We start from the raw sequence: 25,914 nt of genomic DNA on the forward strand, positions 1-25,914 counted from the left end.
TTTCGTTCGATCACGACAGGTATCACTTTATGAATATGTCGAATGTATCTGCCGCATAATTCAGGTGTCAATGTGGTCTTCCACCAATTTTCTATGCCATTGATAAGTTCCTGTTGATTTTTTGGTTTTACATGTCGGCGAAGATTATTCTTCAGTTGATGCCAGACGTTTTCAATCGGGTTGAGATCTGGTGATTCGGGTGGAGTCTTCCACCAATTTATCCCATGTTCTTCCATATATCGTGTGGATAAATTACTTGTATGTTTAGGATCATTGTCTTGTTGGAACCTATGTGAATCAGGGAACATGTGACGAATATACGGTTGCAGCGTAGCCTCAAGTATTTCGTTAACATAAAACTCCGCATTCATGTTTCCCCCGAAAATTAGGAAATTGGTGGCACCTCTGAAACTGATTCCCCCCCAAACGTGAACCTTTACCGGGTGTTTAGCCTTTGGTTTAAGTTTTGGCTCCTCTCCTTTTTTGTAGAAGCACACCTTTCCATGCTGCTCCAGGTGAATGGAAGTCTCGTCTGTCCATATCACGTCTTCAAACATATCTCCATCATCTAGCATTCGGGTACAAAATTCTAACCGCTTCACCTTATTTACATCGCGAATCATTTGGCAGTATTTTGGTCCGCTTTTCTTCCATCCTAACTTGTTTCTTCTTCTTCTTATTGTGGATGCTGAAACATTTAGATCAAATACGTCACGGAAGATACCCGATATTTGGTAGGAAGTTAACTCATCATCATCTCGGTAAAGGTCGTCAATGAAGTGAGCGTGCTCGATAGTGAATTTTGGTTTACGCCCTGATCGAATTCTTGCAGCCCATGAACCGGTTTCCTTGTAAGTTTTAATTATTCTCCCCACAGTGTGTCTCTCAACTTCTACCTGCTCTTCTTCCCGGAGAACATCAACAATTCTTCTTTGGCGCATGCCCAGCTCGTTCAAACGGACAATCCGTTCTCTCAGATACAATGATAGTTGACCTTTCATTTTTGGACAGTGAATTTTTTATTCAGAAACACGAACTTTATACCTGTCAAGAACCACGCCCAAATCTTATAAAAGAATTATCCAATCGACGACGTAAACAATCTGATTGGCTGATATCTCCTTCACGATGATGCGTGATAAAAAATAGATACCAATTTTGCATATTTTAAATGAATGTTTAAATGTACATATATTTGGTTTTGTTTACATTATCTATTTTGCATTACAAATATACATTTATAAATAAATATACGTCGGAAACGTTTAAAATAAAGAGGTTTTTAAAGTTTTTTTCTGGATATCGCGTCAATCATTCAGACACGGTTCAAAAACTTTGTAATATAATACAGTAATATTATTTTTCATATTAGAATATAATAGAAGTTTCCATCAACTAAAGTATTTTCAATTAAGTTTTTTTTCACTTTGGCCGAATTCGAAGCAAAGCCATTTCCGTCATCCAAAACGAACGAATTTAATTGGGCATTCGCAAATAATGTTATTGTTATTTTGAGGTGTATTTTTTCATAAAAACTTTAGTTGGGTTTTTATGAATATAAATTTTACCTTGTAATTACTAAAATGACTAGAAATTAAATCTGAAAACTTTCCGTTTATACTGTAGAGTACTGTGGAGTGGAATGCGTTGATTGGTTGGGTCATACCATTTCCTAAGGTCATAACCAACACGCTATGCATGCCGTAGAGTGTATAGTGTGAAATAGGCCTAAAAATTAGTTACTGTTTTGTTTATGACGGATTATATATTATACTGTACGTTGTTAATTATTAAAAATACTAGAGTAACTGGAAATGTCGCGTTGTAGGCCTATCGTTTTTCAAACACCCTACTCAACAAGTACAATGAGCCAGTGGAATTGGCCGCCGAGAGCCGTTATCACCTGATGAATAAACACGCAATGATTTGTGGCCTTGGACTAATACTCGATTGGGCTAATTTTAATGGAAAAATATATGCATTGCAATTTATACATCAAACAGAACAGAATATTTATTATTAAACCAATTCGACATTCGGTGTTTGGATTATTATTTTATTTGGCCTTCTAAAATCATCGGATTCTCATCCTTTGTTTTGGTTTTTTTATGGGTAACAATAGACAGAAGTAAACTTTGTTACATTACAGTGACAGGCGTGTTCTGGTTACATAATCATGGTCGCGTTCCTTAACACAAATTAAATAAACAACAACTATTCAAGCACGCACTGTTTCACGATCGTCATGGACCGTGAATTCCACATTGTAGCAGGAAGTAGCTGACGTCATGGACCACACGCCGATTACAGGTCCGCGGTAATTACACATATTTTACACGCGTGACAAACGCGGTTTATGGTACATGATTTGTAGTCAGTACTGTAAATTGTCATTACAACAAATACGTACGTAGGCTCTGGCCTAGGGCTAGGCCTCTAGCTAGCACCAGCCATTAGATAGGCCTAGTCTAGTAGTATTAATTATTAATAAGTAGTAGGAGCTAGAACATAAGATCATATTTATTTCTATATTTATTAGATAGCCTAGGCTACCGATAAAATTCAAACAACGTTTTTCGCAAGTAAATAAAGTACGCTAAACAGGTATACTACTAGGTAGGCCTAGAAAAAACAACCCATAACAAAAAGTCTTAGTAGTTATAGCTCTATAGCGGTTAGCCTTATAGTCTATCCGGCTTAGTAGATATAGAGCTGTCGCCTATGTATCACCTACTAGTAGATAGATATTTGATAGATTTTTTATAGTTGTTAGTAGATTTTTGCCTCATTAGCATATTTCGCGATGATATTAGTAGGCGACACCTACTAAATACAACTATGATTAGACTACCAATAATCTATCTAGAATGGATTCTTAATTGGCTATTATTTGGCTTTTAAAAATCTACATTAATTTGCTATTTATGGGCTATTAAAAATCTACTAATTAAATGACTATTATTGGGCTATTAAAAATCTGTATAAATTGGCTATTATTTGGCAATTAAAAATCTACATAAAATGGCTATAATTTGTCTACTTAAAATCTACATTATTTGGCTATTAATATACTATTAAAAATCTACTAAATAATTGGCTATTATTCAACTACTAAAAATCTACATTATTTGCCTATTATTGGGCTATTAAAAATCTACATAAAAATGGCTATTATTTGTCTACTAAAAATCTACATTATTTTGCTATTATTGGGCTATTAAAAATCTACTTAAAAATGGCTATTATTTGTCTACTAAAAATCTACATTATTTGGCTATTATTGGGCTATTAAAAATCTACATAAAAATGGCTATTATTTGTCTACTAAAAATCTACATTATTTGGCTATTATTGGGCTATTAAAAATCTACATAAAAATGGCTATTATTTGTCTACTAAAAATCTACATTATTTGGCTATTATTGGGCTATTAAAAATCTTCATAAAAATGGCTATTATTTGTCTACTAAAAATCTACATTATTTGGATACTATTGGTCTATTAAAAATCTACTTAAAAATGGCTATTATTTGTCTACTAAAAATCTACATTATTTGGCTATTATTGGTCTATTAAAAATCTACTTAAAAATGGCTATTATTTGTCTACTAAAAATCTACATTATTTGGCTATTATTGGGCTATTAAAAATCTACACTATTTGGCTATTATTGGGCTGTTAAAAATCTACTTAAAAATGGCTATTATTTGTCTACTAAAAATCTACATTATTTGGCTATTATTGGGCTATTAAAAATCTACATTATTTGGCTATTATTGGGCTATTAACAATCTACATATAGATATTATTGGACTATTAAAAATCTACATATAACTATTATTGGGCTATTAACAATCTACATATAGATATTATTGGGCTATTAAAAATCTACATATAAATTGGCTATTAAAAATCTACATAAATTAACTACTGTTAATTTAGATACTTAAAATCTACAGAAATTAAAATTCTAATCTTTTCTGGCTAAAATACAGATACAGAACAATAATTCATCTTATTGGCAAATAACAAATGTATAATGACAATAATAATAATAACAAATCAATTTTTTTCTCGTATTTGTAAACCTTAATCTTGTCCATACATATGCGAGTCCGAAAACTTTAAGCACATATTTTAACTCAGTTGGACATGTAAAAGGAAGAATACCAAACAACAACAGTTACTTTTGTAACAATTTAGACTTATTAAGTGAAACAAGACATTAGTAAACCAAATATACAGTATACATTTTATAAATTTATTTAACAAAAAATTAAGATAGTACATTATTTGTAAACCTTAATATCTTAACCATTGCACATGTTTTAACTCAGCTGGACATGTAAAAGGAAGAATACCAAACAACAACAACAACAGTTACTTTTGTAACAATTTAGACTTATTAAGTGAAACAAGACATTAGTAACCAAATATACAGTATACATTTTATAAATTTATTTAACAAAAAATTAAGATAGTACAGTATTTGTAAACCTTAATATCTTAACCATAACATTGCACATGTTTTAACATCACTTTTGTAACAATCTAGACTTATCAAATGAAACAAGACACAGTATCCAAATATACAGTATACATTTTATTTAAACTTCAAAATTCAAAACAATTCCTGAATGGAATTAGACCAGACAATAAGAAATGCACCAAATATTGTCACTATTGACATGAAAAATTAATTACGCAAAAGCACACTTCACCATAAATTAATCATCTTTGCACTTGACCATCAAATTTGTACTTGTATAGGTTAAAGATCGTCTCTCTGAAAAAATAATTGTTTAAACATTTTTTTGTTGAATATGCCATTTGAATTTTGCTATACAAGGGCTACCTACCAGTAACCTATTAACAGACTATAAACAAACTGATAATAGCCAGTAACTATTAATAAACTATTTATTTTATATACTTAGGCCTACTAAGAATTATTACAAAAAGATACAGTAGATATAGCTAGATGACCTAGGCCTCTAGGCCTAGATACTGCATTAGAAATCTATTATTTAAATATCACAGTTGTAATATCTATCAACTGCATACTTACAATAGCTATACTAGGGCTACCAATAATAACCTATTAATAGACTAGGCTTAGGCCTATTAACAAACTGATAATAGGCCTAGGCAGCCCAGTATAACTATTTAGTATTAATATTATAAACTAAAAAATCTATTTTATAATTGAACCCTGGGAAGTAGGCCTACAACTTGTGGCTTATTACTATGTTTTCATTTATGTACACACCTATAATTATATTATACTGTATAATGCTATTGTTGAATAAATAAATGTTTTTTGAACAACAAATAGGCAATGTAGGGCCTAGGCTAACTAGTAGTAGGCCTATAAGCCTAGGCTATAAAGTATATTAGGCCTAGGCTAGGCTATTATAATTATAAATTGAATGAAAAATGCCTAGTGCAATTTAAAAAAGACTAGGCCTAGGCCAGGGCCTACCTAGCTTAGTAGCCTAGCCTAGGCCTACTAACTAATACAGGCCTGGCTAGCTTATAGAGCCTACTAGAGGCCTACTAGCCTAGCTTCTAGCCTATCAAAAAGGAACACTTTAACTTTAACAAATAAAATGTAAAGATATGGATTGATTCACTTACCACTAAACTGACATTGTGGTTGGAATAAAAATAAACATTCATGGTCTGATCGAAAAGGCCTACAACAAGCGAATGCTCCTTTTTTCTCTGATCATCTGCATCGTGCCTGCTGCTGCTGCAAAACAGAAGCGGGAATTTGGATGTAACAATTGTTATACACACGCACTAATATATAGACGGCTATCTATAACCTATTAACAAACTACATTTTACATTTTACATTTAACTTATATTCCATACCTACTAAATATCTATTATATATAGATAGATGGAGGCTACTACAAATCTATTAGAAATCTATGAGTAACACAGTTTTGTATTATCTATCAACTGTCTACTTATAATAGATAGACAACAGCTATCTATAACCTATTAACAAACTACGTTTAACATATATTCCATACCTACTAAATATCTATTATATATAGATAGATGGAGACTACTACAAGTCTATTAGAAATCTATGAGTAACACAGTTTTGTATTATCTATCAACTGTCTACTTATAATAGATAGACAACAGCTATCTATAACCTATTAACAAACTACGTTTAACTTATATTCCATACCTACTATATCTATTATATATAGATAGATGGAGACTACTACAAGTCTATTAGAAATCTATGAGTAGCACAGTTTTGTATTATCTATCAACTGTCTACTTATAATAGATAGACAACAGCTATCTATAACCTATTAACAAACTACGTTTAACATATATTCCATACCTACTAAATATCTATTATATATAGATAGATGGAGACTACTACAAGTCTATTAGAAATCTATGAGTAACACAGTTTTGTATTATCTATCAACTGTCTACTTATAATAGATAGACAGCAGCTATCTATAACCTATTAACAAACTACATTTAACTTATATTCCATACCTACTAAATATCTATTATATATAGATAGCTGGAGACTACTACAAGTCTATTAGAAATCTATGAGTAACACAGTTTTGTATTATCTATCAACTGTCTATTTATAATAGATAGACAACAGCTATCTATAACCTATTAACAAACTACATTTAACTTATATTCCATACCTACTAAATATCTATTATATATAGATAGATGGAGACTACTACAAGTCTATTAGAAATCTATGAGTAACACAGTTTTGTATTATCTATCAACTGTCTATTTATAATAGATAGACAACAGCTATCTATAACCTATTAACAAACTACATTTAACTTATATTCCATACCTACTAAATATCTATTATATATAGATAGATGGAGACTACTACAAGTCTATTAGAAATCTATGAGTAACACAGTTTTGTATTATCTATCAACTGTCTACTTATAATAGATAGACAACAGCTATCTATAACCTATTAACAAACTACGTTTAACTTATATTCCATACCTACTAAATATCTATTATATATAGATAGATGGAGACTACTACAAGTCTATTAGAAATCTATGAGTAATACAGTTTTGTATTATCTATCAACTGTCTACTTATAATAGATAGACAACAGCTATCTATAACCTATTAACAAACTACATTTAACTTATATTCCATACCTACTAAATATCTATTATATATAGATAGATGGAGACTACTAAAAGTCTATTAGAAATCTATGAGTAACACAGTTTTGTATTATCTATCAACTGTCTACTTATAATAGATAGGCAGCAGCTATCTATAACCTATTAACAAACTACGTTTAACTTATATTCCATACCTACTAAATATCTATTATATATAGATAGATGGAGACTACTACAAGTCTATTAGAAATCTATGAGTAGCACAGTTTTGTATTATCTATCAACTGTCTACTTATAATAGATAGACAACAGCTATCTATAACCTATTAACAAACTACGTTTAACTTATATTCCATACCTACTAAATATCTATTATATATAGATAGATGGAGACTACTACAAGTCTATTAGAAATCTATGAGTAACACAGTTTTGTATTATCTATCAACTGTCTACTTATAATAGATAGACAACAGCTATCTATAACCTATTAACAAACTACATTTAACTTATATTCCATACCTACTAAATATCTATTATATATAGATAGATGGAGACTACTACAAGTCTATTAGAAATCTATGAGTAACACAGTTTTGTATTATCTATCAACTGTCTATTTATAATAGATAGACAGCAGCTATCTATAACCTATTAACAAACTACATTTAACTTATATTCCATACCTACTAAATATCTATTATATATAGATAGATGGAGACTACTACAAGTCTTCTAGAAATCTATGAGTAACACAGTTTTGTATTATCTATCAACTGTCTATTTATAATAGATAGACAGCAGCTATCTATAACCTATTAACAAACTACATTTAACTTATATTCCATACCTACTAAATATCTATTATATATAGATAGATGGAGACTATTCCCTGTCTACATAAAAACTCTTAAGGTGAAAAATATCTATTAAAAACTATTAACAATGGTGTAGCTTAAATACCTACTTTAAATAGTGCTACATCAACTATGATACAACTACTTACTGTGTACTTTTAATAGGTAGTACCTATTATGTCACCTATCTATTTTATGTAGTCAGAAAGTAGTCAAAGAAATTATGATAAAATCCTTAGTAGCCAAGAGAAAAAAACTACTAACGGCCTATTAAGCCTACTAAGGATAGAGCTATTTCTATTAAAGACTATCTAAATATACTTAATTATTTCGTTATGGGAAGGGGCCATTTTCACAAATCGACGTTGTTGTTTGCAGTTTTCCTTTATAAAATATGACAGAGGTCAGTCGCTCGGTTGCCTACAGTTCCAACTCGTGGTCGACTCGGCTCCCTGGTGGCCAATCATGCATATCATCGGGTGAATCATCGGGTTCGTCGTTCTCAATTCGTCATGCCACGTGCGAGCTTTGGGTGGTCAAATTACATCGTTAAGTTAAGCGATATTATTCCGCGACGTGTGTTGTAGCAATGGAGATGGAGTAACAATAATTCGGCAATGCCGAAGAGGAAAACCATGACCCAAAACAGAAGTAAGGTCATTATAATAATTATTATTTAACGATGAATACATTCGGATTTTGAATATATATAAATTGTATGAATTATGAATTATATATGAATAAAAAAAACCACAATTAGTGGTGATAGTAAATACAATTATATCGAATCTCAATTTATTCCCGGTAGCGAACAGATTGAATTGCTTTCATTATTTCTGCTTGGTGATTAAGAAATCATAAAACATATCTTTCTTTATTTTCATGGTATTCCAATAATTGTTTAAAAAATAACTACCCTCAACTTTAAATAACAAATTAAATAAGTCTACTAAACATTGTTGATTTCCCATGGACCCAACAATACCCCAACTATTTCATTAATAATTGTTTATTTGTAACAGTTTATTTGAAATCCTTGTCCTTTGTTAATTCAATTGTGTGACAATTAAATTAGATTGTACATGCTTATGCTGTATATTATGTAAAAAGATGATTCATGGTATATATCAGATTCTTAAAAAAGATCAACATTTTGAATTCTTAAAATGTGTTCTATATCTTTATTTGGAGTTAGACTCGTACTACATTCATTAAAATGATAAACAAATAGCCGGCAGGCGTGTGTACAGAGGGGGGCTTATCAATGATGGAGGCATAAAAATGGGGGCGTAGGGTACCATTTTACCAGAGAGATGTAAAATAATTATTTAACAAACATTTAACTGGTTGGTTTTACTGCGTTCGCGTACAATTTATCATTTGGATTTTTTAAGTTATATGTAGGTTATGTTAAATTGTATTTATCAGTGACAATAGGTATCCCAATGTAAAAATTCAAATTAATGATGGTACTTTTTCTTTCAGTTAATCAGAAGGAACTTACTGAACATAAACTTTTGCAATTTAAATGATTGAAATCGGATTATCCATTCAAAAGTTATGGTCCGTTAAAGTGCCCAAAAAACAGTGATTTTTGCTTGAAAAATTGCACTTTTTCTAATTATATTTGAACCCATTTTTGAAGGGTTATAACTTTTATACTAATAATTTTAAAGTTCTTATTTTTTCCAAACCCATAGATACAACAGAGTTGTACAAGAAAAAATTTTTTTTGGGTGTCCTCGACATTTTTTTTTTTAGATATCGCCCTACAAAATTCGTCCGAGGGCTTTTTACGCGTGATTTTCCCAATGTCTCAAAAATGCCCAAAAAGTTCCTGTCTTTAAATGATTCATAACTTTTGAACCAATGTGTGAATTAACTTCTTTTTTTTTTGCATTGCATAAAATGTAATATGTATTTTAGTAAGGTTATTTATATTGACAGGTAGGTAATTCTGAAATACAACATAAAATATTGTTAAAAAATGTTAAAATGTGAAAAAAAAAAATTTTGCGTTAAAACACTGTGTGGGTATTGTTTCTTTTCATCAAATATTATTTTTCGTAAGTATACATTTGTTTAATAATTCTAGTATTTAAAGTTATATTTATAATCATATTATTTTAATTGATTTTCGAACCGCCAAAAATAAGAATTAAGCCCGTGCTTATTATGTGTTCGATTCCATTTGGAGCGCCGGGCCGAACGTAGACTCGGCCGCGCCTACTACAAGTTAAGTTATATAGGCCCCTAGCTGCTAACTAAGGTCTAAATAAAAGCCTGACGCTAAATTCTGCCTAAGAAATATCGGGAAGAAATTTTTTATTTAACAAAGTAATTACCTCAATGGTATAATTGTAACATGTTTAATTTTATTTCCCTTTCGATTATTCTAACCGAAAGTTGCACTTTGAATTGAAATATACGGAATAAAATTTAGGCCTAGAAACAGCGTAGACATACAACGGCAACACAGGCCAAAGCGCGTTTCGGCCGCCTACATAGAATGGCTTACGGCCGCTGCATAGCAAAATCAAAGCTTCTTAAATTTCTTCGGTACATTTCTTCCTAACGTACTTGCTTTATATAGTAGATTTATAAATATTCCACTTATTAAATAATTTAATAAATCGGTAAAATTGACGTTTCGAAGCAAATATTCCATGAGAGGCGACATTTTTCGACATGCCTCGTGTGCGGCGAAGACTAGTTCAGAAAATGGAACAGTCCACTGCAGGGGTTATCCAATCATTAATTAACGCGCTAATACATGCATACCATGCACATTGTCTGGGCGACGGTAATTTAGTAATAAGCGGAGAACTGAATCCCCCCCCGTAAGGAAAATGGTAAACACTGATATTTATGGTAGGGATTATTTTTTTCAGTGGTTGGTCTTGTTGGCCTCTTCGCACGAGGTCCACGCAAAGTCAAATAAAACGATGTGGTTTATCAAACAGAAATATAAATTAGCTTCAATTCAATACTAAATTAGCCAGATTTTGATAATGAGAAAGACTAAAAAATTCAATTTTTATCGTTAAAATTGACATTTGAGGCGGATGTACATAATAATAATAACCGATTTACATATCAAAATAAAGAGTATTTAAAGCCTGATAACATGCAACAAAAATTACTCCACCACCTATTATGGACCTCGTGCGATCGTGTTTTGAAAATGGGTAGGTGTTTTCCAAAGTTATTTTTAGCGCGCGGATTTCGGCTCGCCGGCTTTTGTACCTCATTTTTAAATGGTTCAAAAGTTATCTTTCCCAGCGTAAACAAATAGTTAAATATCATAATAAATTATCTAAAAATACAAAAGTCAAAATTGGCATACCACAAGGTAGTGTCTTAGGACCAATTTTATTCATATTATTTATAAATGACCTTCCTCAATATGTTTACCCAGGATCATGTAGTATTTTTGCTGATGATGTCGTCATCTACACTACTGGAAATGCAATGGAAAATGTCAACATCAAACTGCAAACAATTATGAATAACGTTGGAAATTGGTATAATCATAATAAATTACGAGTACATTCTAGTTCTCAAAAAAATAATTGTTTTTCCATACTTTTTCTTTTGAACGTTCTATTACTGATTGTTGTATTTTTTGTCTTGGATTTTTTAATTTTTGTGTTTTTAAGTTGTTTGCGAGACCATATTGGAAAACAGAAAATTATGATCTTTTTTTTCTGAATTATGTTATCCTGCTTAAATATGTTTTAATAAATAAATAAATAAATTTCATAGGGGGTATTTTCATATTGCATTTTGTGTTATAAAATGTCGAGTGTTTCACCTGCTTTGATAGAAACAAAAATGTAAACATAATATTAGTGTATTGGTAAACACATGATGTACTGCTAACCATACCTAGTGTATTTGTGCACATAATACTATAGTATGTGACATTTGAGACCGTTTTATTTGACACGACAAAGCATTTGACCTAAAAAACGTACATTATTATATATCCTAATGTAGTACATTTTGAATGTTGACATGGCAGGAGAAACACTAAAAATGTTCCTTCTAACAGAGTTTTTCTCGGGTTACTTGGATTTCGGTGTATTGTTGTATTTATTGTAATGGGCTGTGTGCTCCATAGTTTAGAAACTTAGATACTATTTTAGTATTACAGGCGGATTAAAAATTTGTTGTTTATTATAAAACATAGACCTTTCAAAATACTAGGCCTACTTAGTTTATTAATGAAATATATCATAATTATAATATACATTTGGATTAGCTGTACGCGAGTGCAAATAAAACATCTAAATGAATATGTATTTGCAAAAAGCTAAAATTATGTTTTCGAGAATTTTTATTTTGACCACATACTAAGTGGTTAGTGTAACTTCACATTTATGATATATGAAACATTATGTTGATTAGTCACCTTAATATGGACCTTTGCCATATACGATGATTTAAAATTCAGAGTTTTAGTATTATAGTATTACAGTTGAACCCCCATGAGCGCTCACCCCCCGAAAGTTGGCTCCCTTAACGGCCGTACTTTCGAAAAGCCTGTTTGTTCTTCATCTAATTAGTTGACCTCCTGTAAGCAGGGGTAGTAACAAAGTGCGAGGCAGCGAGGCACGCGAGGAGGGGAAGGCAAGCGTGGCAAGTCAGACATTTATGCGAGGCATCATTTTACCATCATCAAAAAAATGCGAGGCATCATTTTATCATTTCTCAAAATTGCGAGGCAAGAAATCACCGAAATTGAAGAAGCACGGGCCTAGTAGCCGCTAAGCCCGCTATAGTTCCCTTTTGCACTTGCCTTGTATTTTAACTCGACATTTGTTAATCAACTTTATCCTGAATACCACACCTTAGAATTAGTAGAAAAATCACATAAAAGTAGAATAAATACGTTAAATTGATGATTTTAGAGACCTTTTTCTCGCATACTGTTTGCGAATTTCGCACACTCAATGTTCAATATTTTGGTTTTTATGGAACGCCAAAAGAGCAAAATTAATTAGAGGGCTAAAAACTCTGTGGAATCCATATATTTAACGCATTATTTAGTAAAAATTACATACAATTTCAATAGATTTTGTCACTGTCAGTAAGCAAAAATGTTACTGTTGATACTGTACCTTTTAAAGAATAAAATGGAAAAAAAATCTTAATATCTTTAGTAGGCTCATGGTTATGACGTTAAACTACAAACTACACCCAGGTAGAGTAGGCTGAGGTTGTGTGTGGAGCTAGCCTCTATTAAATGCACACAATAAACAAATTTCACCCACACTCCATGACTGGCGGGTATGGTCGGCGCCACAAACCCGAGCAGGCTCCCAGGGTAGGGGGTTACGGATCCATCATCGGCAGCAGGATGATGAGTTGTAACAGCAACAGCCGACAAACTGTCATCTTGATGTTACCAGTACAGCGGCAACTGAACAACAGCTGGCGCAACTATCCACAAGTGAGGTGGATACTGCGACAGTGGAAAGCAACGGCGACCTACCACGTGTATGTATTGCTAATCACTCATTATGACAGAACAATTTTGAAACCAACCCGATATGAGAGTGGATGGTGGAACTGCCAGGCCGGAAGCTCTCAGAGATTTTACTGGCGAAGAGTCGCATTTGTATAGGATAAAGGCAGGTGCACACCAAAGGCGAAGCAGCGAATTTCGCGTTAAAAGGTGACGCACGCGGCAGGCGATGGACGCTTCCAGTGTGAACATACAAGCGAACACTGTACGATAGTCGAATTTCAACTTTAACGCGTTGAAAACACACGCAAATTTTCAAATGTTGAACCTTGGTCAACTTTTTGAGGCGTCGCAAGCGCGGTTCTTGTTCGTCAACCAATCAGAACTCAGGAATATCCCTCATCATCGACGACCGACACCGAACCGACGGAAACAAGGTGGCTGACGAGTTACAGATGACGGACATGAGCCAAAGACCGCGGGAAACTCGATGCCTTGACGGAGGTAGTGTTGTAACCAAACAAATTCGACTAAGAAACTTGATACGAATAGCAACATGGAATGTGAGAAGTATGGCAGCTGGAAAACTAGGCACATCAGTGAAGCAACTCACTACAACATAAGTGTTTTGGGTGTAGCAGAGCACAGGTGGGCAGGACAAGGACATTTTAGACCAGAAGAAGGTGGTATGGTTATCTATTCAGGAAAGGAGATATCAGGCAATGGAGGTGTTGGAATTTACCTTAAAGAAAGGACCTCTAAATCTTTGCTGGGATATAATCCAATAAGTGATAGGGTGTTGTCAGTAAGGCTGCATGGCAAACCCATGAAAATTACACTATTGTAGGTATATGCCCCAACAATCACTGCAACTCAAGAGGAAGCTGATGAGTTTTATCCATCATAGAATTACCTTATTATACCGTTAATCACTTCTACTTAAACACCCCTGGACCAACTTAGGACCAATCGTTACCCTCACAGATAACGTAGTGACATATGCAAATGAACCGAAGCCAATATACCCCCAAGTTTCAGAAGAGCCCAGACACACATCACAGCCACTTCTTCAGAAGCAGACCTACACACCTCACACCTCACCGACAGCATCACTGTATCCTCTGTTCCTGTTTCTATATTGTATTGTATTGTATTGTATTGAGTATATAACGTATTATTGAATAAACAATGTGTTACTACAGTTAAGCGAGTAAGAGTCTTCATTAGAAGTCAGTACCTCAACATAACACTATATTACATGGTGGAAGACCCACATTTTATAAGGAACAGAGTGAGAAAACAGAATAACAAGAAAACAAGAAATAAACACAACAAGACACGAAGACGAAGACGAAGACAACCATATTTGTTTGAAAGGAGAAAACCAGAAATTTACTTTAGCACAAAAGACAAGCTGAGATTATATTCGAATGAGAGAAGCAGATTTTTTTTTTTCAAATAAGCATTTAACCGGATCGAGACAAGCAGAATTGTATTTTTCAAATTTGTATTTTAACTGGATCGAGACAAGCAGAATTTTTAAATTTCGTATAACCGTTGGATGAAGACAAAGAAGATAATCGAGAAAGACACAAGAAGAATCAAAAGGGAAAACAGAAGCAAGAGGACAAGAACTGTTTCGTTTGGACACTTTCAACTTCACGCCGTTTTTTTTTCGATCGTTTTTTTTAATATTTACCTTTTTTGACCATTTTGAAAATTGATGAACACCTTTCGCATTTTTTGAATTCGTTGTTTGAACACTTGAACATTGTTGAACACTTTTTGCATTTCCTTTAATTCGTTTTTAATTGGATCCGAAGCATTTGGGGTAAGTCAAAACCATTTTGATTTTTGATTTGTAACCTTGATTGAAAAGTGAGAGTTTACATATATATACACTAAATTGTTTTTGATATTTTGATTAATAAAATTATAAAGTATGGTTGACGTTGATAACGGAGTAATCGTAAATGAGCCCGTCCATCCTCATCCCGTGCCCCACCTAAGACAAACCGATTTCCTTCCCAAAAGATACGACGGTTCCATCACCGATCACGAACAATGTAGTGCACACTATTTATCGTTTACCGACTACCTTGAGGCCCACACTTTAGAAAACCCTGAAAATAATGCCCAATTAATTAATGTCATAAGTATTTTCAAACGTAGCCTTCAGGGCCAAGCTAGACTCTGGATTGAGGGAAAGCAGTTCGATTCACTGGAATCCTTGAAAACCCAATTCATTAACAGGTTGAGTAAAAACAAATCAATCTATGCGCACATAAGAAAATACGATTCAATTACTTATACCACTGGAGACAACGCCGAAAAACACTTAACCAAAATCAAACAGCCGCAGACAGAATTGGATACGCTGACCAGCAGATAAAGAATACATTTTTTTCGACCCTTCCACCAAAATGTAGAGCAGCTGTAGCCATGTCCACCCCAATCGATGCCACTATTGACAATATCGTACTAATAGCACACAAAATTACCTTGACCTTTCCGTAGATGATTCCACACGGGAAGTTTCATTCAACATCAACAAGGAAACAGATAATAGTCTCGAATCGCTCCAACATGAGATAAATTCTCTTAAGTTAGATATAGCCACAACAAAACGATCCCTTAATGATGAAACCCGACGCTCGCGTTCCCCCACCCGAAATTATATCCCAAGACGAAACCGAAGCCCAAGCCCATACAAACCCCGATTCCAGACCCCACCGACCCCAAGATATAGACAACCTCCCCCAACCTGTTATTACTGCGGGAAACCAGGCCACATAGCAAGGCACTGCCGACAACAAAACCGTTCTTACGGAAACTACCCCCACCATACCCATACCAACAGTCAAACAATTACTACCCTAGCCACCAGCAGGATTTTTAAAAAGGGGACTAGATGCCGCCTATAATCTGGCCCCCCATACAAAATATGACAATTTTAAGGCAAAATACTTAGGGAATTCAGATAAGATTGACTTGTTACTTAACGACAGAAATTACGTTAAAGGAAATTTACCAGACGGTAGAAATGTTTTAACTTTATTTGACAGTGGTTCAACTAGAACTATAATCTCACAATCGTACGTTATTTCCTCACTTTATTTATCGCGTCTAAAGCCAGTTAAAGTGAACACAACTAAATTTCGATTAGGTAACGGTGACTTCTTATATGCCAACAACTTAGTGCAATTCGAATTATTTATCCAAGGACACAAATTTAAAATTTCAGCATTAATCGTTAAAAATTTGACAGGTATTGACCTGATATTTGGAACCGAAACATTGTCTGAACTCGACGGTACTTTAAATTTTAAGGAAAACACATTTCGCATTAGACCAAAGATTTTTAGCTTTCGTCCAGTACACAAGATTTTTCTTAAACCCGGTGAGACTAAAACAGTTAAATCAAAAGGAAGGGTTCCCGCCTTTGTACGCAATTATGATGTTGTTCTGCATGCAACCACCCATATTTCTAGGATACATAGATACTAATCGAATACTATTGTCCGTGAAAACATGCGCCTCTCGATAAGAATCGAGCGAGGCTAGCACACACACACGTGCGGTCATGCACTCGATGTTGCGGGTGCGAAACTCATGAATAACAAGTTAGAAAGAACTGACGGAATGGGGGATTTCCCTTCTTGTTGATGCTGGGCGCGGCCGAGCCTGGTAAGAAAAAACATTGTTTTGATGAAATATAAAGTGCGTCTTATACATCGACGATATACAAAATACCGATGTTTTACTCTCAGTTAGAGGGTGCGTCTTATACACAGGTGCGATGTATACACCGAAATATACGGTACACTAAATTCTAAAATATTTAATTAGGCCTGCTAACAACGACCTACTGTGTATTAGGCCTTGCCTAGGCTAGTTTAGACACGGGGCCTAACGCGCCCAAACCAGAATTAAAGTGTGAAACAAATTTTGGATAGATGTTTGAGCTCGTTGTTTTATTCAGTGTGTTTTGTTACTCTCAAATCCGAATACAATTAACAGAAATGAACATAAAAAAAAAAATCCAAATTATTTTCGGATTTGACAAAAGCATATTTGGCAAATCAAAATTGATTACATTCCGATTATTAGGACCTACAATGGTATGAAAACGTAAACTTACTGTGAGTTTTTTGCACTTAAATTATAATAGTATGAGGTTAATTAGGCATATTTCAGATAACAGAATATCGGATTTTGTTTCTCAGGTTCACTCTGCAATCACGATCTCTTTTCGCGAATTCTAATCTCACATAAATGGGCACTGAAATCATTATTAACAACATGTAAGCTTATACAGTAGGCATATATTTATATTTATTAATTTTTTTTTTATTCTTTTACTTGGTTTCATCGTATTAATAGGCCTATTCGTGGATACTATTTAAAAAATACAAACAAAAGGTTTGTATTTTTTTACGATGGTTTCGCTGTATACAGTAGGTTGTCTGTTTCTATCGAAACTCTCAAATCAACCTGCGGATGCTTTAAATAATGTTGCTGATGACTTTTATGATGAGTTTGAAGAATATAATGAATAATTAAAAATGAGGCGTATGCGTGATTGATTTCTATAATATAAATTCTGCAAAAGCGTTGTTTCCAGTTTTCATTGTTTAGGACGACATATCAAGTATGTTGTTATACAGGCTATGATTGTTATTATAAAAATATGATATGAAAATAACTATTGTTGTTATGTTGTACCATGTTGTGTTGAAGTTTAACAGAACAATACATAGTTGTAATTGTTCTGCTAATTTAGTATTATTTATATATAATGTACTGTACAGTACTTTAGGTATGTTATTACCGGTTCGCCCTTTAAATTTGAAAATTAAACCATTTATTTTAATCACACTGAACTATATAGCACCCCGTATTAATAATGTTTGTAAAACTTACATTGGTTGTAAGATCCAAATTAGCACCTGCCTTGAGTAAAATAGTGCAAACATTTGTTTTGCCATTATTTGCAGCAGAATGCAAAGGTGTCCAACCATCCTGAAATATTACAAACATTATGTTATAGTATTTTGTCACTTTACAACAAGCTATCTAACTTGTACTAAATCAATTAGATGTCATCATGTGTAATACTAATTCAATTAAATAATTAAATATATATATTTAAAGTATGTGCAATCAGTGCTACTAAGCGCATTTGATGATTACATTGGTTAGTTAATTATTGCAATACAAACACATACATATCAAAGTTAATTTTTAGGTTGTTAAATTATACTGGTATGTATACTTCTTGTATCTAATTTGTAAACAAAAAACTTTGTAAGGTTAAACCATTGGACAGTGTGTGTGATATGTGTAATATATCATGTATCTAATTTATATAAAAACAATACTATTTTTAATTAGATTTTCATTAGGCATAATGTGTATGTACCAGTTTCAGAAACGAATGAAACACGATTATTAATGAAATGTTTTCGTTCGTTCGTTTTGAATGAAGTTATAGGCCTTCAAATTCAAATGTCAATGAATACTAATATTGAAGTACCTCAAGCTCTATTCGACCTTATTGACGAACGCGTGGTTTTCGGCTGGTTGTTTACTACACTGCAACATCACATCATTCTCTCCACTTCAAAATTATGTCTAAATTATGTTGTACTCTAACACCGTGATACTTTTAAAACATTCATGTTGTCAACAACCTACGCCAACATCGGCAAATGGGGCATCATTTGACTCGACTGCCATCCTCTCTATTCTTAAATAAACGTTTACTAAGTTTATCCAGTTATTTAACTCAAATTTGTTGTCATCTTACTTCTATCACTATGACCACACTTCAAATGAATATCTTGAATTAGGAAATCAGCAACATTTCATCACATATGAATGGTAATTGGTTTGGTTCTTGGTTCCTAAATTGGTGTGACAATTTCTATATACAGTAGAATCTGATAACAGACTTCCATAACTGCTGCAACATCAACATTTGAACCAGAAAACTGGATAACCACATATTCATCACGAAATGCCCTGGGTTCTTTATCATCCGTTTAACTCAGATGTAATTGGAATCATATATGGACCTCAACAGCCTGCATCCCTTGCTATCAATTGTATTCCACCCAGCCACTGGTTCAGTCACCTGGAATTATGCACCTCAACAGCATGCTTACTAGATCAGTGCTATTAATACTGATTGGGGTATATAGGCTGGTATATTTTTTAGTTTTGCAGAAACCAGATATCCTCTAATTTGCATCAGTTTAAGATTATTATCGCTTGACTAAAATCACCAAAGTCATCAATATCATCTTGGAATTGACTAAAATCAGCATTAACCTTAAGTACTCCACCTGAAGTAATCAACATTAAATTGCGTGACACACTTTACAAACTGCGCAATCGTTTTGTTTAATTCCGGGAACATTGATTAAATAGGCGCTGTTTAGAGAAGACATGCTATATCAATTGTATAATTGTTGAATAATTCACCTGTACTTGTTTGTCTTCTTTTAAACAACATGTTGATGATGAAGTAACAATTACTAATAACCAATGTGCCAAACAGCCAAGGAATAGACAGTTACGGTATCCAGTATCATTGTTTAATCAGATCTGTAATAATTATGTCAAGTAGGCCTATAGCCATTACTCTAGTAGCCATGTCAACCACTTCACTTGCTGGTGGTCATGAAAAAGTGCCCTGGTATTTGCACGGTTTAAAATCTCCAATTTTGACACAGACCAAAGATATTGGGATATACATACTTCAAATAATTATGTAAGGAGACAATGTAAGTCGCTTAGTATACGAAGATATTAAACTAATTTCATCATGTAACTGTGTGTGTCGGCAATACCTTCATCACGATTATGTTGACAATAATATGTATAATTAATGTTTAGCTATACTTTGCGTCATCAATGATGTTTTCAGATTGAACTTAATTGATTTTAAATAAATTTGAGCTCATCATTCATATAAATTATAGTGATTTCTGATTTGACAAATTTAAATTTAGATTTGCAAGTAACAGAGAAGCATTTCTTTTGTCCGTTGTCAGATGGTTATTGGATCTGTGTTATTGATTTCTCTAATACTTATGTAATTAACCGCTTTAAGTCACCCTGCATAGTAGGTATTAACAATGTATTAGAACTGTCCTTTTGCGATATCTATTTTCGACTCAATGTATTTAATTTCGTTTATGAATATGAACAGTTTGTCTGTTTATTGTATTAACAATTGTCTGTAATTTACCTCCGCCAATTTACCTCCTGTTAGCAGGATTACTCAAAAAGTAATTACAAGATCTTTACCAAAATGAATAGACAGATAGATATGTGGTCAAGGATCATTCCATTAAATTTTGGGACCATTTGGGACCACAGTCCCAATTCTGGACCACTTTTTAGTATACTTTTTGTTAAAAGATAGGACAGAATTTTCCAAAAGCCGGCGAGCAGTCTTAAAGTAACAAGTAAACTGAAATTGCATTTTCTCGAGAACTACTTGTCCAAAAAACTTCCTTTTTTAGCAATCTTGCTTTGTAATTTTAAAACATAATTGAATTTAATGTGCACGTTTTTTATGCGAGTTGTTTAAAAAAACTATTTCTTTTCAAATTCACTCGTTTGATTTTCGCGTTGCTGTTCTATTGTTAGTCAACTGAAGCTATTGTTAATTGAAAGGCTTGTTACATAACCATTACACCAAACTCGCATACACATGCTTGTAATGAAATTAGCCTAAATCACAAACAGCATTAAGACACACACAAATATATATATATATTTTTTACCGGAGAAATCTTATGTAGGAGAATGTTACAGTAGGCGGAGGTATGCACTCTCGGAGTGGCTTTCTAGTTTTAGTATTAATTTGTTTAAAGTGAATCTTATGAGGGTTAGTTTTATAGGAACAATAGTACTTTTTTTAAATTTGTTAAAGCGAAATTAATAATTCCATTCCATACATTCCATTTGGAATAATACGTCATGTAAAATTAAACATTAAAGGAACGCTCATCGTTAGATCTATGTATATGTGGGGATTAATCTAATCATGTGATAATTAAATACTGCCCCCTATAGGTGTTGCTGCCCCCAATAATTGTAACAGTCTTTTTCAAATGATTTGCTTTCTTTTGTATTCATGAACCGGTCAAGGAAGCAGATAGTTTTGTCTCTTACTTAATTAAAGATCTGATTAAAAGGTAATTACTCTACTTTATACATATATTACTTTGTTATGCATTTATAAGATTATGTTATGTTTAAGAAACATTAATGTTGTATTTTAAGATGATTGCATTCATAGGCCTAGACATTTGTTTTGGGTTAACCTTGACTCATGGAATGTGCAGTTAGGAAGCCTATTGAATAGTATTGTGTTACAATCTTTGAACTAGGATTTTATGCCATATAATGTTATAATATATACTTTTGTGATAAACCTTCTTTATCATATCATATCATATATACTTTATTGTCCATTTAAAAACAGAAATGTGATTTGAAAACTGGCAAAATACAAAAATATAAAATACAATTTACAAAAACACACACAAAAAGTTAAGAGGCTAAAAATTGTTAAAATTAGATAAAAAATTATCGGTTACATTTTACCTTTGTACTCTGGAGTTATATAAGTGTATAGCATTAGGTACAAACGAGCACCTAAACCGTTTTGTTTTGGTATTAAGTGCACGTAGTCTTATGCCAGAATTCATGAGAGCAAATTGTTTGTGAAGAGGATGTGTTTCATCATCAATGATACTTTTTACTTTTTTTAACACATTTTCTTTATACAAGGATTCAACATCAGGTAAGTGCTCTCCTACTAGTCTAATTGCTCTATTTCCTATTCGATTAAGTTTAATTTTATCTTTTTGCATTGTATTACCATAAAAACAAACATTACAAAAAAGTATTACACTGAGAATTACAGAGTTATAAAACAATTTAAGTATAGTTTTGTCAATTTGTAGGTACTTCATTTTTCTTAAAATAAACATCCTTTGGTTGGCTTTGCATGTGGCTTTATTTACATTATTTATCCAATTTAGCTTATTGTCAATTATACAACCCAGATATTTGTACTCATTTACTACTTCAATCTCATTTTCATTTATAATCAGAGGTTCTAAGGGTTCTTTAATTTTCCTAAAATCAATTTGCATTTCTTTTGTTTTCTTTATGTTTAGTTTCAGGTTGTTATTGCAGCACCAGTGATAAAAATCACATCCTAGTTGTCTATAGCTTGTTTCATCATTGCCAGTAATGTATCCAGTGATGACTGTGTCATCTGCATATTTTACTATACAACATTCATTTGAATTGGCTCTGAAACTGCTGGTGAACAGTGAAAACAACATTGGGGAGATAACAGACCCTTGTGGCGTGCCAATGCTAACAGTTCTTTTATCAGATAAAATACCGTTTAGTTTAACATACTGGAACCTTTTTGTTAAGAAATTATATATCCATGAAGTCAATGTGTCGTTTACGTTCATTTCTTTAAGTTTGCGTACTAATGAACAAAATATGTTTAGATAGATTTAGTAATGTTTAGTTTATAGGAGATAGTTTCTAGTTAACAGTTTGTATAAAATAGTTCATCCTACAGTTCACACTTGATTAATTTGTACACACGAGGCTACCATGCTCGTGATAGATCGTCATGTAGTGCGCCCTCTATTTATCATACAAAATGGCTGCGCCCATGGATTTGTTATTGTTTATATATTTTACACAAACCTAAGATTATAACTCCTTGATTCAATGAATAGACTAAGTTTAGTATTCAAATAGTGTGAGTAAATTCCAACATGCATTTATTCTAGTAATATAATAGTAATATTCAGGCACTTATGATGCAATTGTGTAGGTAATTAATTAGGTATTTGTATACTCTAACAAAGTATACAGAAGCTGTTTAGGTAGACGTGCCGTTTGATGTAATAGTCGCAGTTCTCAGAGAGAATCCTTTTTATTAGAGTCGCCTGTTAAGTTGAGGTCGTTACTAAGAATTGGCTTGTATTTTAGAATATTATTTACTTTTGTTTCTCATTGTATTTATTTTGTGGTTTTCAGGACCATACTGATCTCTATTGTTATGCTAAAAACAAATTAAAACCAAATACACCACCGGACCGTGAGAAAAGGCGTGTTTTTCCTTTTGTGTTGTCGTCCACATCCTTACATAGTAATGAGAAATATACAAACAATGATGTTTTTGTGATGTCGGTGGTGGGTGTTAGGTTTGTAATGTACGTGGCGGGGCGTTTATTAGAGGGTGGAGGTTGGATATTCCATTATTATTGGGGGAGAGGGCATTTATTCAAATAAATGCGGTAGGCCTAATTGGTATACCGTAAATCTTTTAATAGGAACCCTGGGTTATTATTCTTTGAATGTTTTTTAGGGTGGGTTACTATTATTAGAAGGAGGGTTACTATTAGAGTAGTGGGTCACGATTACTAATCTTAAATTAGGTACCTGAAAATAGTAACCCACCCCCAACATTTCCTGTCAGCAAAATAATAAAACAGTACGAATAAACTAGCCTAGAATTTCCATGCACGCGTATCCTAGGCATAAACACATTTTCGACGTTAAAAAAAATTACAGCGAAAGCTAGTAGTAGTGTAATTGTGTATAAAATTACATTTTTGAGTAACATCAGGGGCCACCATGTGCATAAACAAGTCTGGAAACCAATCACAGGGGAATGGATACAATGTCATAAAGATGATAGAGGTGTCTACAAAGGAATTCATGAAGAGGCACTGTTGGTTGGACATGTCCAAAATGAATTATCAAGAATTCTTGCTGGATTTTTAAAATTGAATGATAGTCATATTAACGTAGAAGTAATGGGGAAGATAGTCAGCGAACACGGTCTCTTGGTCGCTATGTCCTATGTCGCTACTTGTGGCCGAAAACAAATCGAAAACAAATATTGATTGATGAACTGTCAAGGGGATGTATTAAAATATCCTTATTTTGAACTAAAAATGGAACAATAATTGAGACTAAGCTGAAGTACATACAAATAAGGATCATCGACATAATCACATTGTAAAAAATGGCGTTTTTAAGGAATAAATTGTGTTAAAACCAAAATAAATTTGATTTTAGTGTCATTTTGTCAATAGTTGTTGTGACTAGGGGGTTATTATTGGAGTAGTGGGTTCTTATTATAGATTGAATTATAGGTGGGTTACTATTAGAAGATTTACGGTATTTACTTTAAATCAAACATCAAATAATGACAATCATCAATGGGTCATTAATAAAAAACACGTTTTAAATGGCTTGCAACATGGGTCAAAGCACCCTGGGTCTCAATGGCAATGCAGTACATACAGATAGCGCGCAACCTTTTCAAACCTAACAGCAACTCAACAACTCGGGTACCATTCGGCTATATCAATTTCTGATATAATTTTATACGCTAATTTTATAATTTTCCCTGCACAATACTTCGATGATTTTTTAATAAAATGGATTTTTTAAATTTTTTATTTATTTATTTTTTTTTTGCAGTACAATGTCATTTTGTTTAAACTACAGGCGTGGCCCGTGAAAAAAAAAGCAAAATATATGTGTCGCAAATATTGGAGGAGAGGAAAAACTATATCAACCCGAAAATCATTTTTATACCGCGGACGGTTGTTGAAAATATGTGGTTGCTTCATTTAGATATGTTATTACTGGTACGCCCTTTAAATTGTAAAATACTTTTTAAATCACACTGAATTATATAGCACATATTATAATTATTAATTTGTGTAACACTTACTTTGGCCTGAAGATCCAATGTAGCACCTGCCTTGAGCAATACAGTGCAAACATCTGTGTGGCCGTTTTGTGCAGCCAAATGTAAAGGTGTCCAACCATCCTGAAATATTACAAACATTATGTTATAGTTTTTTTCATTCTAAACAAAGTATTATAATATTGTCCTGAAATCAATGCAATGTGATCAATTAAAAATAACGTTCTGGATTTAAATAATGCTACATTGTTAAATTAAATAAAGATTATTAACCTCTCATGTTTTCTTTAAGATAATGTATTGTATACGTATACATCTGTCTTGCTTGTATAACTTTTATAGTACTTTATAAATGTAAAACAAGTGTTTCTTTGCCTGAAATGTAAACACTTTATCCGGTAGTGCTAACTAGTCTCAGTGTAAATGTGTTGACGAGAGGACGTTCTGCCGATAGGGGGCCAAAATCACGTATTATGGCTATGCACAATATTTTTTTGGCGTTCCAGATAATTGTATTTTATTGTTTATGTGGTTTGGCATTATTTATGATTGTTTGACAAATTTTAAAAGTTTATATGCTTTCTCATCTTTTAAATCAAATATCAACTGTATACGTGAAGCATAATTAACAATACATTTCAGTTCCAACATATC

The 25,914-nt window shown here is 32.9% G+C and overlaps 1 protein-coding gene across 1 annotated transcript in view; it reads right to left on the reverse strand.

Annotated features, from left to right (window-relative positions):
• LOC140049709 (uncharacterized) overlaps positions 1-25,401 on the reverse strand; it is a 57,298-nt gene extending 31,897 nt beyond the window's left edge. Inside the window, exons 1-2 of the mRNA XM_072094658.1 lie at positions 25,285-25,401; positions 18,408-18,506 (exon numbers count right to left, since the gene is read on the reverse strand). Of these exons, the coding sequence (XP_071950759.1) occupies positions 18,408-18,506; positions 25,285-25,401 (216 nt within the window). The remainder of the gene's footprint in view (positions 1-18,407; positions 18,507-25,284) is intronic.
• Positions 25,402-25,914: the final 513 nt, after the last annotated feature.

This window comes from Antedon mediterranea, chromosome 5, assembly GCF_964355755.1.
Source record: "Antedon mediterranea chromosome 5, ecAntMedi1.1, whole genome shotgun sequence".
NCBI classification, from domain to species: Eukaryota; Metazoa; Echinodermata; class Crinoidea; order Comatulida; family Antedonidae; genus Antedon; species Antedon mediterranea.